Genomic DNA, 22,433 nt, shown 5'->3' with positions numbered 1-22,433 from the left:
TATTGCGATTGTTGAGAATGCTACAAGGAATATTTTTACTAAAAATCAGCATTCTAGGAGCTTAATTTAGTGATTTCGAGCAAAAAGTATGATTTATGCATAAATTAGCATAATTAATTCATATAAAATAAAATCTCATTATTTTGGAAAATTTTACCATACAGCCTTGTAGATTACATCGCACACTACCAGCGTGCATTTTTTTGCGGCGCTCGCGTGATCGGCGGCCGAGATCTCAGGGGGGGTTGAATCAACCCCCCCCCCCCCCCGGCCACAGAACAGCCAAAAAAGCCCGGCCTAGTTAGGGTTAAAACATAACCCATTTTTTAACTCGAAAATAATTTCGAAATAAACGCGTAGGCCTACTTTATATTCTAGTGAAGCATTTTGTGAAAATCAAGATCTCTTTGTCGCGTATTTGGTGACTTGGGGTTCCTCAGAGAAGCATACAAATATTCTTTACAGCCCTTAAAGGGGAATCCAGCCTTGGTCATAAAATGTTTTTTCGGAAAGGGGAAAAAATATATAAAACAGAATGGTGAAAGTTTGAAAGAAATCGGACAAGCAATGAGAAAGTTATGGCTGCTTTCAAATCGAAATCCCTAAGACTATTTAGATTTCAAAATGGCAACTGGATAAGTAAATTATGACAAGTTGCAGGTACAACTTTCCCATAGTCCGTGTACATTATAATCAGGGGTTTGTGGTTTTCTCCAAAGTACCCACTCTCCTGGAGCAGTAATCAAAATATAACCCAGGTAGCATGTCGTTTTATATTCTCATGAAAGAAAAATGTAATTTAAAATCAAACTTTTGAGAAAAAATACGACATTTTAGTTGTTTTATGTATTGAAGTGAATGGAAGAGTAGTCCTTGCCTTACATCACTATGACGTCACATATGCGGCCAATTTTAAGTCTCCATGGGTGTAGTGATTACCAATTTTTAACAACTTTTAAAAATTCATAACTTTCTTATTGGTTGTCCAATATCGTTTAAACTTTCACCTATCAACTTGTCTGATTTTTTTTTTTTTTTCCTCTAAAAACAAGTTTTTGTTTGAGTTGGATTCCCTTTCAAGAGCCGTTTTGGTTGAAACCATTAAAGGTCAATTATGCAGCTTATAGGGCTATCGGTAGCGTGGAAAATCTCGACAGTTTCTAAGGGGGACGTTATACAACATATTGGGTGTTTTTTGCACCTTCAAACATTCAACAGGTTCTATAGAGAAATAAAAAGGGTTCCCTTATATATATGAAGAACAAAATCGGTTTTAAAGGAAACCCGTTTCTGTATAATTGTTTATAAGGGACAACAAACATTTTCTGATATTTCTCAGAGAATATACTAGACACAAATATTTTTTTTAATGATAAAAAATACTTGATAATTATCATATAAGTAATCATTGCTCACAAAACAATACGTCATCACGGTCCTGAAGTTTGGAAGTTTACCTAAAAATATCATAGAAGATGTATTTCCTTTCCCCCTTTAAAGCTTTGATAAAGAGGTATCTTGTATCAAAGTATTTGTACAACTCTCACCTACACGTGCACCCACACTCACACACTCACTTCACATCGCCTTTTTACCCTTTCCGTTTTTGTCTTAACTTAACTTAAATAATATGTGACATTACTTTTATAATATAAACCCGTGGTTGTTTCTTCTATGGTTTTCATGTAGCTCACTTCCCCCGGTTGCTATTCTCTCAACCAGTTTGCTCACGATAGCTGGCCACTGCATTTTTTTATTGCTTGAAAATCTATGAAAATTGTGTCTACTGATTATTACTATAATTATGTAATTGTCACAGTTTGTATTTCTATCATTTATTTTTGTATGTTTTTAATATGCATTATGAGTATCATTGTACATGTATTGAAATTATAGATAAATGCAGAAAACATGCAGCTAAAAAATGCCTTCATGGTTTATATTGTTTGACATACTATATGTTCATAATTCTTAATTTGAATAAGCACTCGGGATCTGTTAAATTCAGTCAATGTTAGGCTCCAACCAAAAAGACATCACTGTTTTTCTGGCTTCATTTGTTGTTTGCACTAGTTACATCAGACATTTCTCAAAAAAAAAATCATCTGGGTCCCGTATATAAAGATTAGCGATTATTCGTACGCTTGATTTTCACGATTGCTTCTACAACGTTGTCAATGTAATCAAAAGTAGAAGAATGTTCTACCATCATTGCTAAGCTTTGTGTTACGGGCCCCAGATTTTTCAGACACAAATGATATACGCATCTCTCTTCATTCAAACTTCAGTGTGTTACATCATTTGACAGTATTTATTCCTCCATAGGGCATCTTATTGAATACAGTAAATCTTTTTTTTTCTAGTTGATATAACTGAAAGAAGAACTGCACTATACTTTTCGTCATATATCGTGATGCAACACATTTATCTTATTCATGCTGAATAAATAAATGTTGAAGTGACATCCTTTTAATTTGTCATGTACAATGTATTACACATCCGATGAAAATAGTATATCTCTCCTATTCATTACACGAAATGATCTTGCTTTCTTTCAAACTGAAAGAACAGAATTTTGATCATGAACATCTGATAATCATTGAAACTTCATTTTTCTACTCACAAAAATTTAAAATTGAAATGTGTAAATAAACTTTACAGATACGTGAGAATATTCCTTTATCTATTTTAGTGTTTCATTCCAGTTAGATTTACCAGTTTGCATAAAAGCAATGAACAATACTTTCCTACAGGGATGTAGTCGATGTCACATTCTGTCGGCCGTTTCATTGGCCTCCACCCTAGTCGCGTGTACAAAGTCTTCTCTCTAAACGCAAAGGAGCCAATCTGGGGCCCGTTTCACAAAGAACTACAACTATTGTAACTTTGCCATTATCACCACTACCACGGGAACCTTGATTTTCATTGGCTGCTGAGCCCTGTTGCCATGGCAGTTGCCATAATGGCAAAGTTACGGCCGTTGTAACTCTTCATGAAACCGGCCCCTGGTCCTTGGTCACACTCCTCTCAGAGTAAGATGAGTGACCAGTCCTGATGAAATGAGATTGCGATCGTTGAAGAGTGATTTTTTTAATACCTTTTTTGAGTAGAAATGCGCATCACAAAGGTTTTCGTTACGAAACCGATGCATCACTTCTTCTTCTTCTGCACACTGAAAACATGAATTGCAAGTCTGTTCCTAGATGCATGATATGAGCAATACAAAATATCTATTTTTATAATTTGTACAATTGTCAAATATTAAAGCTGTTCTTATTTTACTCATGATTTAACCATGGACTGGTGGTTATTTCTTGCCGGAAATGATACCTGCAAAACACATTGCTGTTGATTTACCTCCCTCCCTGGAAAGGGTCACCAGTCTTTCGTAACCTACAATCACTTTCATGAAAACAAATAGAGTAGCAGGATGATTAGGGCATTGTCGATGCTGCTTCCACCATGTTGGTAAGCTTTGCTCGCAGAATATCCTTGGGTAAGAAACCCAAACCACAGTCTGGTGCCACAATTAGATGATCCGCAGAGGGGAGATGCTTTAAAACATCTCGTAGCCGTGATCGGATTTCTTCAACACTTTCAACACGACTTCGTGCGATGGCGACAGACCCAAGGACGATTTTGCTCTTTTTGAAGTGATCGAATAAGGACAGGTCGTTTCGACGGTGTGCGTCTTCCAGAGAAACTGTGGAATTTAACAAATAAAACAAATAATGCCAAGTCTTCAGTATTTTTTTTTTCTTGACTTGTTTTAATTTTGATATAAAAGTTCAGTGTGTATCAAAAGAAAGTTTACGCTTTGAAAAAAAATCCTGTAAAGTCCTAAAGCTATTCCACTGTGATATTATTGGTCTCTTTGTGTGAATAAAGATATGACCGTCGAACCTTTCCGTTAATAATGAACACCGCGTAGCTTTCTCTAAGATAGTTGATTTGAAGATATATTGTCCTGTCTAATTTGTTTCCTTGGCCAAAACACTCTGAGCGTCACTGCATGCCCTCTTCGCACACACACACACACAAACGCACCCACACATACACAATATCTGCTTTACACGTAGCAATGAATGAAATGGCCAAGAGATTACTTTTGTTTTTTCCGTTTCATGCCAGGAAGTGTCTAGATACAAAAAGATAAAATGAAACTTCCTTTGAATTATAAGTCGGAGAAAAGAAAAATGCTGGAGGAGCTAAAAAAACAATCTGTGTAAACAAAAGTTCTTTTCAGACTAGTCTGAAATGAACTTTTGTTTGCCACAGTAATGAGTAATTCCACATTTTTGTTGCCACAGTAATGAGGGGGAGGTGCCACATTCATCACTGTGGCATGGGGCAGTACCACAGTAAGCAGGGAGATAGATACAAGTTGGTAAAGCTAGTCTATGCATGCATGGTGCCACAGTATAAGCAGGGAGCCACATTAAATAATCATGATGAAGCGTGACACAGTTAGCATGAGACGATGCCACAGTAAGCAGGAGAAGCACAGGGTGATACCATTCTATGAATGTGGAGTAGCCACATTGAACACGGGGAAGTGTGACAGTAAGCACACAGTTCTATAGTAAGCACATGGAGATGTCACAGTGCCACAGTAAGAAGGGCAATTCCACAGCAAGCAAAGATCAGGGCAACAGTAAACAGGGGTAGGGCATGCCACAGTAATCTTACGGCAGTACAACAGTTAGTAAGCATAAGACAGTGTCACAATAACACCGGACCGTGCAAGCGTGCAAATAAATATCTTAATCCCTGTTCAGAAATACATGTAGGCTGCAGTATACCACAAATGTTTGTAATGATTAATAATTTTGAGAATTTTTCATAAATACGGGCCCTGGTGTAGTGGCTATATGCTAATACATTTCTGGTCATGAAGCACATTGTAAAAACAGTAAAACACACTGAAAACATCGTTAACAAGGTGAAAACCCTTTAAATACGCAGATGCTAAAATAATAATTAAAAGGGAAACTGTGGAATTATTTTTTGTAATTAAGAGAATTCATCACAACCTCCTAATGATTTCTTAATTTTCTCTTTGAAGTGGGTAATGGCTACAATTTTAGCCCATTCTATAGTTTTAATTGAACAGATCTATTTGTATACTTCTATGCAAGTAATGTTATGAGCTTATTGTATAGGAAATGTTTAAAGAAAACATATACCCCCGCCCGTATAAAAAAAATTGCATGAATAGATTTTAATGAACCTACGATGATGTGACATGCGGTGATAAAATAATATTCTCAATCTCGGCATTTTAATTCATAAATTTAGATGACCTTGAACTGAATTTTATATCTTTAAAGAAATATATATTCATAGTATCTAGATCTGCCTAAAAACATTATTCTTAATGAGACTGGATTCTTTTTGGTCATTTAATTAGACTTACCCTCATCAAAACCAGCCTGGTCTAATTTATCGGCAATCAGAAAGTAGGCATCTTTATCAGCCTTTGGATAATCAGTTTGATCCTGTGAAGGAAAAACAAATTCCGCAAAACAAAATCACGCTACATTAACACACATGAAAGCGACACCAAACAATCCTTATTTATTCATGTATCAGTATTTGTTTTTAATATCCTGAATATTTCAAGGATTCATTTATCTATCAAAGTGATATCAATAGACATACAACAAGACATTATAATGATCTGTATTAATTTTGCTAAAATACCGATATGATTTTTATCGTTATGTAATTATAATAATAGTAGGCCTGTCATTTTGAATAATTTTGAATATGGGGCCCGTAACACAAAGCGTAGCAATGATCGTAGAACATTTCTCTACTATTGATTACATTGACTACAATGTAAAATCAATCGTGAAAATAAAGCGTACGATTAATAGCTAACCCTTGTGTTACGGGACCCAGAATAGAAAACTTGCCAGTCAATGTCTCTTTTCAAGAGACAATACAAATCATCTCTTATTAATCAATCATTCATTCAAAAGAATTTTGTTGCCTGTGTTCCCTTTGTATTGGTGTATAATATATACATGTAGCCTATATTCGAATGTCATTTAGGGGACTAGCCTTGAAAGGCATTCGATCTTTGCTGGTCTCTGCATCCGATAATTACTCTCATTTGTCGTGCTATTAATTGTTTATTGTTATCTTTTAAATTGTATTTTGCTTTTATCTGTCGCATCTTTATAATGTTATATATCAGTGGGGGAGTCGTAATCTATTGGTCTAGTGGTCATAACTTTCGTCTTTCAATCTTAGAGATGTGGGTTCGATTTCAAGCCATGACGTGTTTTTTTCAGCAAGAACTTTACCCACATTGTGCTGCACTCAACCCAGATGAGGTGAATGGGTACCGGCTACAGCCGATGGTAATAATATTATTGTAATGCGCAGTTGTGTATATACATTATAGAAATAATGTTGCGTTATTATTATCATTATTACTTTTATTATATAGGATTTTTATTTTTGATGTATATAAAGAACCATAACGGGCCAAAGCAATCAATAAATAAAAACCGACCTATGTTATACCAAATCACTTTTTGGTCCATTATATTGTTATACATAAAAATTATAAGATACATTTCATTTCGTTCATTCATTTTTTTTCCTCTAAGGATATTCACTGCATAATTCGAATAATTCCTGAATGTCTCGATTAAGCATATTTAATGAGGCTAAGCAATGTTTGGTATTTTGTAATGTACTACGATCTTGGTAGACAATAGGGACTGCTGGAAGGGAAAAGGGGCAATATGATTAGCTTTGTTGTTTACATTGTTAATTTCACTGAGGTCATTTATTCAAGACTCTCCTAGAACATGTAGAATTGGACTGCTCTAGAAATGAGCAGAATGTTCTTTTTAAAGACAATACTAGAAGCTTCTAATATAGTATAAAAAAAATATATATACATATGAGCTAGCAGTTTCCTCACATATATAAGATCAGACTTAAAGTTTCCCAGCTAGAATTTATGTCTGAGCATAGTTTATCTCCACCTGCAATACATGTGTAACTTCTGTGGAATTATTTGCACACCATCAGTGAACTGTTTGCAACTATTTTGTGAGAAAGGAATTATCAGTTCTCATCAAGATTATCAACCTGTTCCAAAGAACATTTCCAACCCATGGATTATGGTCGATTTCGTCTTCACGCATATTTGAACTTGTTACAGTGACTCTATAGTTATCCATCGCGTTTTAACATCAATTTTATCATCGCCAGCATTGTGGACTTTAACTTAAAGAACCCTTCATCACCCAATTTGGATTATTTGGATTAACCAGAACTGATTATTCAAGATACGTAAGAGTTTTCATTTTTGTTTACTGGTCATAAAAAAAATCAAATGTAGAATTAATCTAACTTGTTATTTGTTGCAATATTTGTTTAATATCGTAACAGTACATGCGTAAAATAATGCTTAAAATGTATGCCCGGGCGTGAATTCCATCTAAATAAAATTAAAGAAAAAGTAAGAGAAAAAAATGTGGAGGCCAACTTTTTCGAGATTAGGATTTTTTCTAGTTTTTAAGGATAAAAAGTAAATGAGTATACCCCCCCCCCCCAAAAAAAAAAAATAAAAAATAAAAAATAAAAAAAACAGTCTCCCAAGGAGATGCAGCTTTATTGCCTTTGGAACAAAGTGATTGATGGATTTGATTTCAGGTTCATTTTCAATCAACATTGTGTCCCGCTCCTCAACCGTACGCAGCCTGGGCTATTTATCAGTGCCACCAAGTGAACTTCCATATCAAGCCATTTTGTGTTTTATTAATTTAATTTTACATTCAGCTTTTTAACAACAGTGAAGTCCGGTACTTAAGGTAGATTAAAAACAATGACCAATAGACCTTATGCAATGACGTCATCGCGCCGCCATCTTAGAGGTCGTTGCCACTGCCTTGCGTGCGTTGTACGTGATCTGCAGCTGTCGCATCTCTGACATGTCCGTTTACGCGATATTCCTATAGCGTCTGAGGGTGGGCGCTATAAGATTATGACGTCAAATGCATTTAGTTCTATGAGTGTTGCACTGACCAGGTAAAGTGGATATCCACAGCAAAGATGGACGGTTTTCACGACGTCTCCCCCGATATCATCGAAGCATTGTGACGCATGATCAATACCGTAGTCTAGCGCGATGTCCGGGGTTCTCACCATGACCGGCTCATCAAGCTGGATGTGACGGCATCCTAATGGGGAAGGGAACGGAGAGGAAATGAATACAGAGTCGAAGACGAGGACACATGAAGTAAGAAAGAGGAGAGAGACAGAGAGAAGGGAAAATGAGAGATTGTGGTAAAGAGAAAGGAAAGAAAGAAGAGGAGAAAGATAAAAGGGGAGGAAGGAAGGGAGAAAGGGGCGGTTAGAAAAGTGTATAAGAGGGCAAGAGGGCATATTGAATGGACATCAATAATTGTTTAGAGTACTCTGAGATCAAAATCAAGATTTCCTCTTAAGAATCTATTTTTAAAGTCCTATCTTGATGTTCACCCTGTAATGACAGTGGTATGAACCTAGTTTGAAAATGACCTACGTGACCTTCAGTATTTATCCTTTGACACCAGAAACTCTAATTAAATCATCGCCACTTTCATATTGATCCACGATCACCTTATGAAGCTATTGCGAGAGCAAGGTATTTTGGGGATTAATCAATTGTGACCTTTGACATGTGACAAGTTCCCAAAATCTTATCTTCATATCTTCAATCCTAATTATTGTATGCTTGGACCAATTTTGAAGTTGATCCGTCAAATTACTTTTACCAAGAACAAGATACGTTCAGATATGTGACTTTCGACCTCTCGACCCCAAACTACTTTCAAATAAAATGTTAACTTAACTGTATACATAAAGAAAGTTTGAAGTTGATCCATTTAAAGTTTCCGCGAAATCAAGATATTTCAATTTATCCAATCCAATCAGTTTCAAGGGTCATTTGATAAAACGCCTTTTACTTTCTGTTTCAAAGCGCTGCGCACATACTACTCCTGGGGCCCGTTGCATGAAAGTTTTTTACCTCAGAAAACTCAGGTTGTTTTCATTTGAGTTTTTGCCCTTGTTAAAGGCAATAGCAGAAATCAGACTAACCTTAGTTTTAAGTTTTTTACCAGAGTTTTCTCAGGTAAAAAGTTTTATGCAACAGGCCCCTGGTGTGGGAAATTAAAACCGTATTTAAACACCCAAGAATGGTCAGCTCAATGTACACAACGACCTCTAGGCCTCTCAGAATTAGGCCACTAGAATCGAATAAAACGCATACTTGGACCAGGACTTGGACCCAGTTTGATGATCATCAGGTCAAACGGTTTTGCGTGGCGGTGCGAAAACTCGCTATCCTGCCCAGCACGGCCGGGGAAGGGGGAGGGGTTGGGGTTACAGGATAGCCTCCTCTTCCGCCATGAGAACTTTTACTTCAAGATGGTTTTGTTGTCTGATAGAAGATTTCTCCTTCTAGTTGTTTTTTACCCCAAAGATACAATTATTTAGAAGACAAAAAAACCGACCTCGTCAAGCCAGCGGGCTGCAGCGCTTTGATTCTCACCTGCTTGTACTAGGTTCTTGATGTGTGCATTGACAACTTTCACCAGGTCAGAACTGAGCTCTTTCACGTCATCGTAAAAAGCATCTAGTAAAATAAATCATAAATATAAGACTACAAAACTAATAATAAGTCTGATTCTTAAGGCGCCAAATCGATTAAAATGTAAATGCTCAAGGCGTTCGAGTAAAAAGAAAAACGAAACATAAAAGTATTCATCTTTAGAGTTAAAAATGTTATACGAGTATTCAGTCTTAATTCAAGTGCTTGACGGGGTTGGTATTTCGGAAGGGAATCTCAAGGAATTCCAGAGAGAGGCGGCCCAGCATGAACAAAAGCTGTCTCCTACTATTAAGAATTGAATTTTGGAACCGTGATATCTCAGTCACATTAATTTTTGCTCTTCGGCAGCCGAACGGCGAAATAACAACCTCCGTGTTAACATTTTTGTACCAGCTACATGATAGGTGGTTTGAATAAAAATGAATAAGATTTTTGTTTTCGACTCGCCGCACGGCCGCCGTAGTGGAAATGTAAAGATCTGGATGTGTTGTATCAATCTCTTAATTATGGGGTATATATGTTCATTATAAGGTTTTTTTTCCAAAGGCTAATGGCTAGATCACAGCAAGGACTGATACGAATCATTTCAATATAAAGACCTTCGAAAACAGCGTTCGCCGACCGTTCTCAGTCAGTTTGTAAGTTCGGAGCTTCGTCGATGTCTTGTGCAAGATTGTTTTAATGTCGTTCGACGTACGAAACCCTTTCTTCGTAAGGCGAAAATTATAATATTTCGTAAAACAAAGAATATCGATTTCCTCAGCAAACTGACTAGGATGTGAATATTATAAATGATCTGAGAAATTGAGCAAAACTTTGAAATTTCAAATCTAAAGCGTTAACCTTGTTTTTTCTCTCTCTTGATTGTTAACTTTCTTGCCCTTTAAAGCAATTGGACTGGTATATATGTATAATTGCAAAGAAACTTACTAGCTGTTGATCCAATGATTGTCATTGGGCCAGGTACGGTGGCTTTGACAGGCTTGTCACAGTTTAGCTATGCATTACAAATATAATATGTCAAAAGATGGTGTTATTTAAATTAGGGAAAGAGGAGAGAGAGAGAGGGAGATGCAGAAAGAGGGGGAGAGGAGGGGGGGGGGGCAAAGAGAGGGAGTGGGAATATTCTTTTGTGGATAGGTACTACTTAAAGATCAAAGCGTTATTTTATCAACTTTCCTCCTTGCATTGATATGGTACCCCTGGGACCAGTTTCATAAAGAATTACAACTGTTGTAACTTTGCCTTTGTGGCAACTTCAATGTTAACCTTGATTTTGAATGGCTGCTGAGCCATGTTGCCATGGTAGTTGCCATAATGGCAACGGTACAACAGTAGTAAATCTTTATGAAATGGTTTCATGGTTTGATTTATTTTCAATCCTTGATTTTTAGAGTGTGCATGATAATTTAGTCTTAGTCAAAATTACAAAATATATCGCATTCTTTAAGATATATTTGTGTGTTGTTTAAAAGGAAAATTATCACGAAATAGGAATAAATGGGGAAAGGGGCTTGATTTCCGTAGGTCGGCATACGCTGGCTCAAATTAACTTTCAGGTGGGTTTCGTAAGAAGTTTGTAAGTTGCAAATGACTTTACGAATGACGGGTAACCGTTTCTTGTGCTATAGCTCAACCAATAATATTTTACTGCTTACGTAGCACCTCTTAGTCTTTCATAAAGTCGTTCATAACTCTATGAAAAGCTTCTAGAAACAGCCACCAGGGCCCCATAACACACAGCTTATCTAATATTTAAAAGAACAATTCTGATTGGTTCCTCTCCACTCTGCTGAGCAAAATGCGCATGCAACAATACTCTTGATAGGCCGAATCATTTAGCTAACCTTTGTCTCACGGCGCCCTTGACAGTCCCTATATGTACTATACCATACTCACTTGTGCTGATTTCCATTCATTTCCAATCCAGCTAATATCTTCGGGCACTCCTAATTACAAAGTAGAGACAAAAATGTTAAATGTATGAGTTTCGTTAGGACATATGTTTTCATTTGAATTCATTTTTAAAGAAAACCTAACGAGTTTCGAATTTTTATGTAATTGAAAACAGAATTCAAGAAGGTCTACCTGTACATGTTACTTATGTACTCTTAAATGCATGTACGGTATAGGCCTACTATCAGTGCGCTATTTCAAAATCAAAGATGATAACACACTTTCATTTACTTGAGAATAGGGCGTCCAAGCCATGGCATTGGGAAATTTTCGCAAACACTATACGTGGACACTTTCTTTAAGACACCAATTCCTTTTAAATTGCAAGTCAAATCACAATGAACAGTCGGAGGTTTTTGTCGAAAGTTGATGGTGGACCTGGGACTGCAGATCGTCCGAAGATTGGGACCGGAAGAAAAATTGCAAATATGTCGAGTCCAGGATGATACTGCTGTTATGATTCACCGATTTTTGGAAAAAGATGTTTTGTCATTGAAAGACTTTTTACAAAAGATTCTCTGCGTTACACGAAGCGTCTGCGTAGTCATTGCGAAAACTTCCTATGAGCGTGTTTCGCTCTGCATGGCGCGAACGCGGGATTATACGCGACTCCCAGCGCCTTCGGGAGACACTTTTGGCGCGGTCGTATCGTGATTAATAACGTTTTCGCAAATCCTGCAACGAAAAGCTGTGTGACATGAGCTTTCACTTTCGGTCGCCCACTCTATCTGCCAGGGCTGCGCAGGCTTAGTGATGTCCTGAAGTGCGCTGGATGCATTGTTAGGGTCTGGAGGTTAATTTCACGAGTATAAAAAAATCCCCATAAACTCATGTGTTAAAATGGCACTGAAAAGAAAGAAAAAAATCATCATAAAAAAAGGGTGAAATTAGAGGGCTGGATGTTCACTACCAGAAGATATCCGACATTCCAAAAACAGAAACGGGTATCTCGACCAGCTTATTTTAAAAATAAATCAGCATTTTTATGAAGACTTCTCTGGACGGGATCTATGTCCTCAATGCGCTACTTAATCACCTGAAAGAGTAACAGTGAATTGGCCTATCAAGATCATCGTCACATGTGCCTTTTGCTCGGTAGCCTGACTGGGAACCAATCAGTATTTTGCTTTCAAATTAGCGACCAATTGCTAACCTTCGTGTTATGCGGCCCTGGTTACATTTCTCGGTCAATGCTCTGAATAAAAAGCGCGTGCAAGGAGAAGTTCATTAATCATTTCCATTTAGCGTTTGTTTGGAAATCTATTTGCCTCGGAACCCAGATCCTATACCGCTGACTCCAAAGTGCATATGGTTCAAAGAGTAAACACACGAAACGATAAGATTACAATTTTATCATTAAGTAGGGCCTATTAACTCCTCACTGTGATTTACATACTAGGGTATCCGGGCCTGCTGGACACACTGGGAAAATAAAGCAGCAATTTCGCAACCTTCAAATGCAACTTATTTGGACGCATCTTTTGGGTGTATGCCGAAAGGTTGCTAGGTTGTACTTTTTCTATCATTCTATTGTCACCGGCGGATCCAGGGGCACATCCCCCCCCCCCTCCCTTTTGAGAGGCATAACAGATATTCCTAGACAGATATTCTCAGGGCAAAATGTCGGACATACAGTACACAAGACAAGAAGACCTTCTCGGAAGGGTGTGTTAGATTTTTCTGAACAAAATTCCCCCAGAACGAGACGGCGGCGGCGGCTTCAACATTAAAATTGTAACCAAGGGTTAATTTTTGAACTGTCTAAATAATCATGATAACTTATAAAGTATTAACCTAGTTCATGAAACTGTAAAGGTAATCAAGTATTAACATTCTACCTCAGTTTCAGGTCACATGATTAAGGTGAAATGCCATTAAGGGTCAATGACCTTTGACCACGTTTAAAGTATCAAAATTGAAATCTCATCACAACTTAAAAAGTATATGAACCTAGTAAATGAACTTGAACATAATCAAGGAAGTAGGACACATGGATAATAAGTCAAAATGCAACGATCGTTTTGCATCAAGTTTTAGGTTACATGATTATAAAGTTCAAAGGATATTTAAGGTCAGTGAACTTTGACTATGTTGTGGTATGAGTATTGAAATATTAACTGTGGTTGCATGAAACTTGTCCATATGAAGGATAATCAAGTATAGTATAGGTGTCAGGTCATATGGTCAAGTTCAAAGGTCATTTAATAATAATAATAATAATAATAATAATAATAATAAACAATTCTGGTAAAGCGCATATCACAATTATGTCTCTATGTCTCTATGCGCTTCCAAAAAGACTTGGATATTACCCCAGCTGTAGCTTGGCAACCGTAATTACTAAGATTACAGCGCACACGCATTTCAAGGAATAAATTCCTGCCAGGTACCGATTCACCTCACCTGGGTTGAGTGCAGCACAATGTGGATAAATTTCTTGCCGAAGGAAATTACGTCATGGCTGGGATTCGAACCCACCACCTTCTGTTTCAAAGTCCGGAGACTAATCCACTGGGCCACAACGCTCCACATTTAGAGTCAATGAACTAAGTATGAATGGTGTTATGGAGAATAATAATTCATCTTAGTTGTTTTCAAAGTAAGCACTGCTAATATATCATGTATGTATTGCAAAGACGCAGATGCAAAAGAATGGAAAAGTCCAACATTCGTATTTTATGAGACATGCTTCGTCAAGTGCTTGAGGTCGCTTTTCGTTAATTCACAAGAATTATTATTTTGTTTTTTATTACTCGCGAAAAGCAACTTTTCGCGCTTTTGTCGCATATAATGCGAAGATTCGACTGGTCCAATTTTGGACATTCGCATCCTTGCATTACCTTTAGAAATAGTTTGTAGGCTCAGTCATAACCAGAATTGCTTTGAGCACGTTTTGCACACATTTAGTACAGTTTTGCCTCTTGAAAAAACCCGATTGTAAGACTTCGCATTTTCTTACCATTCGCGTCCTCTCAAAAAAATCGCAAAACCTTTGTAAACGCCGTGAAAACAGGATTGGTGTTATTGAAAACTCTAAAAACTATTTTTGTCATTTCTCTAGGAGATGTGACACAGCTATGATTGTCACAAATTGGTATTCTGAAGATGACTTTGGACTGTCATTTTCCTGTGGGTTCCTGCCCATTTCTTCACAGGAAACCCAATCAAAATCACAGATCTTATGGGAAATAAACGTAACTAAACGTGCGTAATTGTGTGATTAATTCAATGGAACACGGGGGGTTCTGGGGTACTTCTAGCCAATGCCAGTATCACTGCCACCGTTTATCATTTGGCCCTTATATACTTACCCAGTTTCTCTCGAATGGTGGGTACTTCTGCGACCCAGGCCCCATTGCGACATGATTTCTTGGTTAGATTCGTGAAGTCAAAGCCTTTTAAATGCCGACTGAAAAGAGAGTTTGAGAGACAGGCAGTAAAGCTCCGTTTTCATGGGGCTCTCGAACATTTTGCGAAGGTTTGCCAAGGAAGCAAATGTAAAAAAAAATGCTGTTCAATATTTATATGTTATGCGACGAAAGTGCACAAGGATTTCGCTAAAAATGCGAAAGCTTCACCAATCGTCATGATTGTTCGCAGGTTCATTTTGCTCGTTTGAGTCGCTCTTCGTTCGCGAGTAGATTTTAAATTATTCTAGTACTTCTTCTGAAAGAAAAACTGACTCCACCAGGTGAGGCTCGCGAACAATGTAGTAAGTGGCCATTTTTCGCACTTTTGTCGCATGGAATACAAAATAATAAATTGTACTTTTTGACTTTCGCGTCCATGCATGGCCTTCGTTAAACGTTATCGGACCCCGTGAAAACGATTTAAAGTGTGTGTATGTGTATTTGAGTTTTGTCAGACGTGTATCAATCAGATATGATTATTTACGTCTGGGACCGACCTTTAACGTCACCATCCGAAAGACGTGACCAGGGCTCGAACCTCGAACCTCTGCATCAATTTGTAACTCCCCCACAGCTTGGATTACAGGCGCACGCCACAACGAAAGTAGAGGGCAGCAACACACGGCATAGTTTGTTGATGTGTGTTGTTGCCCTCTACCTTCGATGGTATATACCATCAACTCTCAATAAATTAACAGAGATATTAATACTACATCATGGATTCTTGTTGGAGCGCAATCTTAATTACGCCTCTGGCCTCCATCATGGTCAGGTCTGTTGTATATTATTTATTTTCTTAAATTCACAAATAATCATAAAGACCTAATCAGATGGTCACTCATGGTAGGCATACATATGATATAAGCCAATTAAATTTGAAGTTGATCGTCAAAATCATGGAGTCATTCCTGAAATATAAAATTCATTTTGAGGTAGCGATCTCTGGTAGAATCTTACCAAAGAAATAGTTAATTTTGACCTGGGGACCGTTTCATAAAGGTCTTACAACTGTTGTAACATTGCCATTATGGTAACTACCATGGTAACAGGGCTCTGCAGCCAATCGGAATCAAGGTTTCCATGGTAGTTGCCATAATGGCAAAGTTACCATGATTTCAACTCTTTATGCAACGGGCCTTTATGCAACGTGTCAGTCGGACACAATATATGTTCATCAACAGATTTTGCCCAAAGAGTGTAGGGTTATTCTTACCAAAGATGATTGATGTAATTGTCTCGTCGAATCTCGCCATCAGTCACAACGTCGATGCCCAACGACGTTTGTTCATTCAAAGTTTCTTTAACTGCCTTGTCTACCAACACTTCATAATCTATAGATATAGTAAAGAGAGATCATACGATATTATGGTCATCACTGTTCTTTTTGGTAATTGATTTTGAAGATTGCGTTCAAATTTGCTATTTTAGAATAATAATAACAATAATAATAGGCATTTATAAAGCGCCATCTCTGTAGAAATATTCTATTCCGAGGCGCGTTGTTATTATTATTACCCCGGATTTAGCTCGAGCTGCCTTTCAGCGCCCATGCATTCAAGGAATTAATCCTGCCGGGTACCCATTCACCTCATCTGGGTTGAGTGTAGCACAATGTTGATAAATTTCTTGCTGAAGGAAATTACGCCGTGGCCGGGATTCGAACCCACGACCTGCTGTTTCAAAGTCAGAAGACTTATCCACTGGGCCACAGCGCTCCGTATACGTAATGATCACTCTATAAATCGTTTTAACCGTTAGAAATTAAGACAGAAAGAGAGCGTTAAAGCATGTGATCTTGTAAAATAATCCTATATAGTCAAACATTTGGTAATAGGTTTATACTACATGACTAAGAGGGGTTTGCCAAATATTCGATTGTGTTAATGACTAGGCCTATGTGGTCTGCATATTCGATCAGAAATATTTTTGTAATATTGACTGGCCTTCAGTGGGATACTGCATCCCAGACTAGATCCATATTGCCCCGAGTCGTGACAAGGTCAATATGGATCTAGTGATGTAAAATTACGTCACGAAATATCATTAATACCTACAGTTTTGTATAATAAATTGTGTAATAAAACATACTTTTGTAGCAATTTATACATGATATGAGGATGGTTATATGTCGGAATCGCAGGGGAGCGTTTTAGAAAAGATGTTTTATCCCACAAAGTCGCTTTTATCGGATAAGTTTCATGGTAACAGTCGGACATTTGTGCCTCTCAGTCAATCATAACCAAGAAAATTCATGCTCCGATTTTCAGGTTATTGCTGTATAGATTAATGTAATACTGGCTAGGTAATTGTGACGTCAATTGTTGACGCGCTTGGGTTGGATCAGCTGGGAATATGAATATTATGGACCGAGGTGCTGTAGAAAAAGGTAAAGGTTTATGAATATCATGGTACCTCGCCTTACAGCTAAACACTGGTCAGGCAGCTATCACGTATTTCATGAATATACGCGCATAGAACCAAATTTTCATTGACGAAGTAATGCAAAAAAAGTTCTGACCGAAATGATAGAGGGAAAATTTCATTAAATGGGCATATAATTAATGAAAATTAATCATCTGGATTGTCGAATCACATGAGGGTTTGTGTGAGTGTGCATGGGGGTGAGAGCGTGCGTGTTCAATTCAAAGTTTAGCTCGCTGTTGCATTCGCATTACTCATTTCATGGACCTACCATGCTCATTTATTCCGTATGAGCATGGACCTAAAATGATAAAGCTCAAATGTATTTAAACTTCAGTCTTATTAGGTCTACCTGCTCATCTCACCTTCCAACCCCCTTGCTTTGAAGTCTTCGAGCAGCCGATCGATGAAAATGTGGATATGCTTTAATTTCCCCGCGCAATTACAATTACACCCTCCCTATTACACAACGTTGGACCCACCCCTGAAAGATAGCCACAGTGCATTTATAAAACATTTATACGTTATCGTGACTTCTTATCCAAAGCAGAAACTTAAAGCTAAGAATTGTCTCTCTCCACATAAGCATATCAGAACTTGTTAAACAATACAGACCAAGATGTAAACTTTACCCTATACAGGGGCGGATCCAGGGGCGCACTGACAAGAAAAGGGGGTTCTCGCTTTCAAATGTGGGGTGGCAAATATAGGTAGATCATGTGGTGAATGGACGAGTTGGCAGAGGACGAATTGGCAATATACCCCCCCTCCCCCCCCCCCCCACAGTAAGTAGACTAGCCCCTGGGGAACGTATGTACCTCTATTACTGGTATACCGTTACAACTACACCCTGAGAACCGTCCCAGACAAGCCTTTGGGACACCTTAGCAAATTATGTAACCTATAAAAGAATTAAAAATGAAGAATGAATAAAAAAACTACCCCAGAGAACACCCCCCCCCCCTCCCGACAATTCCCTCTATAGGATGACTACCTTCAAGGGATACTCCAACTACATCCGGGAGCAACTATGGTAGCCATTGAACAGGTAGGCCTAGTACCGAACCCCGACCTCTGGGCGTTGGTAATTATTCTTCACTCACTCATCGCATGTAGCAATACACTCTACTTTCACAAACTCTGGGTGAAAAGTCAGTATACTACAAACTATTTGGTCTGTATACTATATGCGAGTGCAGGGTTTTCCGAACAATTAACTAAAATCCTATCGGAGTTTTATCATGTTTAGTCTGGATTTGTCTATGGGATGAATGTATAGAATATCCGAGTGTCCTAGCAATATAGCTGAGGTCGGTTATCCTGTGACTGATTATCGGGAAGGTATCTAGGAAGTGGTGCCCAAAACCTAAGACCGGGATCTAGTTAGTCATCCTATGGGCTACCAGGGAGTGGGGTGGGAGTACTACAAACTAAGGTCGGCGATACGTAGTCCCAGCTAAAAACCTGGGAGGAGTATGAAATGGGTATCATAGACCGAGAACCTTGAGGGTTGTTATCCTATGGAGTTACCAAGGAGTAGGATGTGCGTACAGCAGCCTGAGTTCGGCTATCTTATGGGTGTTACCTGGGAGATATATCTAAAGGGGAAATTAGTCCTAGATCCTGCTATGAGCGCGTTTGTCCTATGGCTGGCTAGCCAAAAGATATCCAGGTGCCACGAGCCTAATTACATCAGGAGGGCTAAAGATATTCGTTCGACCCAACCCATTCGATTTTTTTCAATTTGATATTGCTGATTGACAAAAGTGTATGAATATGATTCAAAATCTAACACTGATTCTAGAAATGGTAACTACTGAACTTCCTTTGCCCAAATTGGCAAAATATATCTATGATTTGGAACTATTTTTGACTGGCGGAAGATTTGGGGCTATTTTACTGTTTCAGTTGATGAATTTGATCCCACCATAGTTATCTTCATAAATGGCAATTTATTTTCAAAATGAGCTGGCTACGATACCCTTCTCTGGTCAGATATGAATGTCAGATATATATCCTATCCAAAGGTAGTAAACATTCGACCCTCTAAATTCACATTTATTTTTTATGAAGTTTTCCCAAGTGCCATTTTAACGCACAAGCGCCTTGAGCACCCCTAATAGGGTGGATATGTTTTGCGCATTATAAATGTCTTATTATTATTATTATTATTATAAGTCTATGGGGAATGTTTTACGCGCGTGACACTTCCAATACAAGGTGTTGGTAGCCTGATATAAGATCTCCATGTTCTACGTGTCCCTATAGCAGTTATTGTCAAGGGGAATAGAATTTCCTACCTTCTGGTGGTAAACCCTTCACAAACTTGTTGAATTCTTCTGGGTTATAATCGGCCTGGTTGCTAAACCAGTTCGGAATAGTGCAGTTGGATGACTTAGGGTAACTACCAATTACCGTTGTTCTCAGAGGCATGCTGAACTATAATCCACGCTTCCGATGTTTGTGACTGGCAAACCTTTCACGGAAAAATGAGGATAAATTTGTAAGAATCCTTTAAAGTGCCATTTTGCTAACTACGCTGGCGGTTGATATGGTTTAATTGATGAAACGGATGATAAAGAGCACGAAGAATAATATAAGGAAAGCGTAGTTTCCACTGTATCGTCTGATAGGTTGTCAGATCTTATATGCTTGGCATTCATTGGCTGAAAAGCACAGGTTACTATCGGATGAAACAGACTATGTCAGAGAAAATATGCGACAATTCCTTTCATGGAACGCTCAACTGGTCAGCATTCTGGACAACTGTTTCCCTACCTTCTGGAGATGTGCACTTCATGAATCCGTTGAAATCCGAAGGCTTAAAGTCTGGCTTGTTGGAAAACCAAGTTGGGATTTTGCAATGGACGGGTTGGGGATAACTCCCGATCATGGTTGTCTCCAACGGCATGTTAACGATCGATTCACGTGTGCGACTTTACACAAAACTGCGAAACCTATTGAGATAGTCTGGGAAAAAGTTTAACTGAAAGCAGAGAGGCTGAACGAATCAGACGCCAATTATTTAATGCGGTGAGGACATGGGTGAAATCTTACCTTCTTGCCTTAACTTGCTGATGAACTGAGAATAGTCTGTGGCAATGAGGTTAGGGTTATCGAACCATGAAGGGACCTTAATGTAGTCAGGTTTGGGATAGCTACCGATGACAGTGGTGCGTGGCATGGTTGAATTGAGGCGGTATTACGAAACTTTGAAAGCCTATATGATATGAGCATGGATGAAAGAGCACTAAATCATTTGAGTTTTTAGAAATGCATTTATTTGAAGATTGAATAGAGAGGACAAGGAAAGAAGTGAAAAATTTGAGAGAGAGATGGAGACAGAGAGAGGTGACACATCTCATGTAATGCAATCGGAACAACTGACAAATAAATGGGAATAATTCACAATGAAATTACACGTATTTTGTAACCCTTTTCCTGGAGCTACGATTACTGTATCATACTTGGTGTACTACACTGCAATGAAGCGTTGTTCAAAATAGTCTACATCGCTGTTTACTTTTCAGTTTAAGTGACCATTCTTAGATAATTCATTAATAATTTAGATATCAAAAAAAAAAATTGTTGTTTTTTTAGACTTTGAGGCTTTTGAGCACAAGTCTTGTTCATATAAACAGCATTGTATGCAAATTTTAAGCAGTTTTACTATATGGTAAAAAAAGATTAAGGTAGGCGTACGTATGAGCAACTCAAAACGACTCTCTCATTGGAGGTGAATTCTTCCTATGTCACCAATAATGTTTCAGGGGGCTGGACCAGCATTTCATTAACCGAGTGGGGTTGGGGCAGAGAACACGTCTCATTTTGTTATGTATTTTTCCTAATTTCCCTTTGTTTCCGAAATACTTTGATTTAAAGAGCATACAGTCTTACTTTCATCCCGACGAAAGGAAATATGCTCCATCATTCGGAAATTAGAACAATTTTTCTGAACAAAAATGCCCCCCCCCCCTTGAAAATCGTGATCTAAACCCCTGACTACATAGCAGCAAATCGATCCTGTTCAAAAACCGTTACCAGGGCCCGGGAATAATAATTGTATCAGATAAGGATATCAATCCCAAGGACACTGAGGTTGTTTTGGGATATCGATTAAAGTTAATAATTGGTCCCTTGTTGGCAAACATTCACTCGTTGCTATGCCTGCATGGCAAGTCCTTGGCAAGCTTACCGATTGATTATCATCAACATCTATTAATTTCATTCAAACGTGCAGTCGATACAAAATTATGTATAATATACGTATGAGAAGTACAAATGAGAGGTATGCGATGGTACGTTTTGAAGATAGAGTTATTTATAAATAATAAAGCAACGTAATGAGTTTCAACCAAATATCCCTGATGGGTTTATAATGTCCTATCGCTCATATATTATTTCTCTCACATAATGCTAATTCTTAGACTCGGTATCACAACAATAAACGAAAAAGAAAATGTCTGCGAATATTACCTGCGAATCACACACAGCCCGCAACCGTACGCCCTGGACAGTTTAGAAAGACTAGTGAATTTGTGCATGTGAAGTAACTTTATGTTCATTCAGCGGACTCACCCAGGCGCTATAATAAATGTTCTTACTGAGTTGCAATGGGAGCTGTATACGTTTACATCTACCGAAAGCTTGAGTGCATTTGGCGAATACTTTGGAAGCACATGTATTCGTTTACTTTTGTTTAAAGGGCTATCTCACTCATACCCCTCTCGCAGTGCTGTCACGGGATGGCGCGAAACCGCTATAAATGAAATCACAGTAGGTGTAGCAGGATTACGCGTCCGGCGTGTGAAAACGCCCAGAAATGCTAAGACGGACAAAAAAAAACATGTCGTTCAGGCATTTCCGTCCGCCCAGACGTAAAAAATGATAGCATGAAATACCATTTAAATAGTAAGTTAACAAATCATGCTCTTTGGCAAATATCATATCTAGTGTATAAAACAAATGAATAGGTCTAGCACAACAGGGTAAAAGCAAAAATTGCATACCTGGATTAACTATGAGTT

At 38.1% G+C, this 22,433-nt stretch overlaps 1 protein-coding gene across 7 annotated transcripts; it reads right to left on the bottom strand.

The window, feature by feature from the left end:
* Positions 1 to 2,283: 2,283 nt before the first annotated feature.
* LOC129258283 (5-methyltetrahydropteroyltriglutamate--homocysteine methyltransferase-like) lies at positions 2,284 to 22,107 on the bottom strand. 7 transcript variants are annotated; one of them, XM_064098696.1, is made up of 10 exons: positions 21,883 to 22,107; positions 19,707 to 19,882; positions 16,199 to 16,316; positions 14,887 to 14,984; positions 11,519 to 11,568; positions 10,550 to 10,616; positions 9,560 to 9,643; positions 8,050 to 8,204; positions 5,417 to 5,498; positions 2,284 to 3,703 (listed from the first exon to the last, which is right to left on the bottom strand). In XM_064098696.1, the coding sequence occupies exons 2-10, from the start codon at positions 19,837 to 19,839 to the stop codon at positions 3,435 to 3,437; spliced, it is 1,056 nt and encodes a 351-aa protein (XP_063954766.1). In that variant the 5' UTR covers positions 19,840 to 19,882; positions 21,883 to 22,107; the 3' UTR covers positions 2,284 to 3,434. The 7 variants fall into 7 exon arrangements, with proteins under 7 accessions (XP_063954766.1, XP_063954771.1, XP_063954767.1 ...); XM_064098701.1 differs by lacking the exon at positions 19,707 to 19,882 and adding an exon at positions 20,464 to 20,626 and having other exon boundaries at positions 21,883 to 22,063; XM_064098697.1 differs by lacking the exon at positions 21,883 to 22,107 and adding an exon at positions 20,841 to 20,943.
* Positions 22,108 to 22,433: the final 326 nt, after the last annotated feature.

Source organism: Lytechinus pictus, chromosome 4 (assembly GCF_037042905.1).
Source record: "Lytechinus pictus isolate F3 Inbred chromosome 4, Lp3.0, whole genome shotgun sequence".
NCBI classification, from domain to species: Eukaryota; Metazoa; Echinodermata; class Echinoidea; order Temnopleuroida; family Toxopneustidae; genus Lytechinus; species Lytechinus pictus.
The sequence above is the reverse complement of the archived record's forward strand: the minus strand, read 5'-3'. Positions and strand labels throughout refer to the sequence as shown.

Coding starts and splice junctions, on each gene's coding strand:
- LOC129258283 (XM_064098696.1), bottom strand. CDS start 19,839: ATGCCTCTGAGAACAACGGTAATTGGTAGTTACCCTAAGTCATCCAAC. Junction 11,569..14,886: donor CACCATTCGAGAGAAACTGG/GTAAGTATATAA, acceptor CTTTGTAATTAG/GAGTGCCCGAAGATATTAGC. Junction 9,644..10,549: donor AATCATTGGATCAACAGCTA/GTAAGTTTCTTT, acceptor TTATTTTACTAG/ATGCTTTTTACGATGACGTG.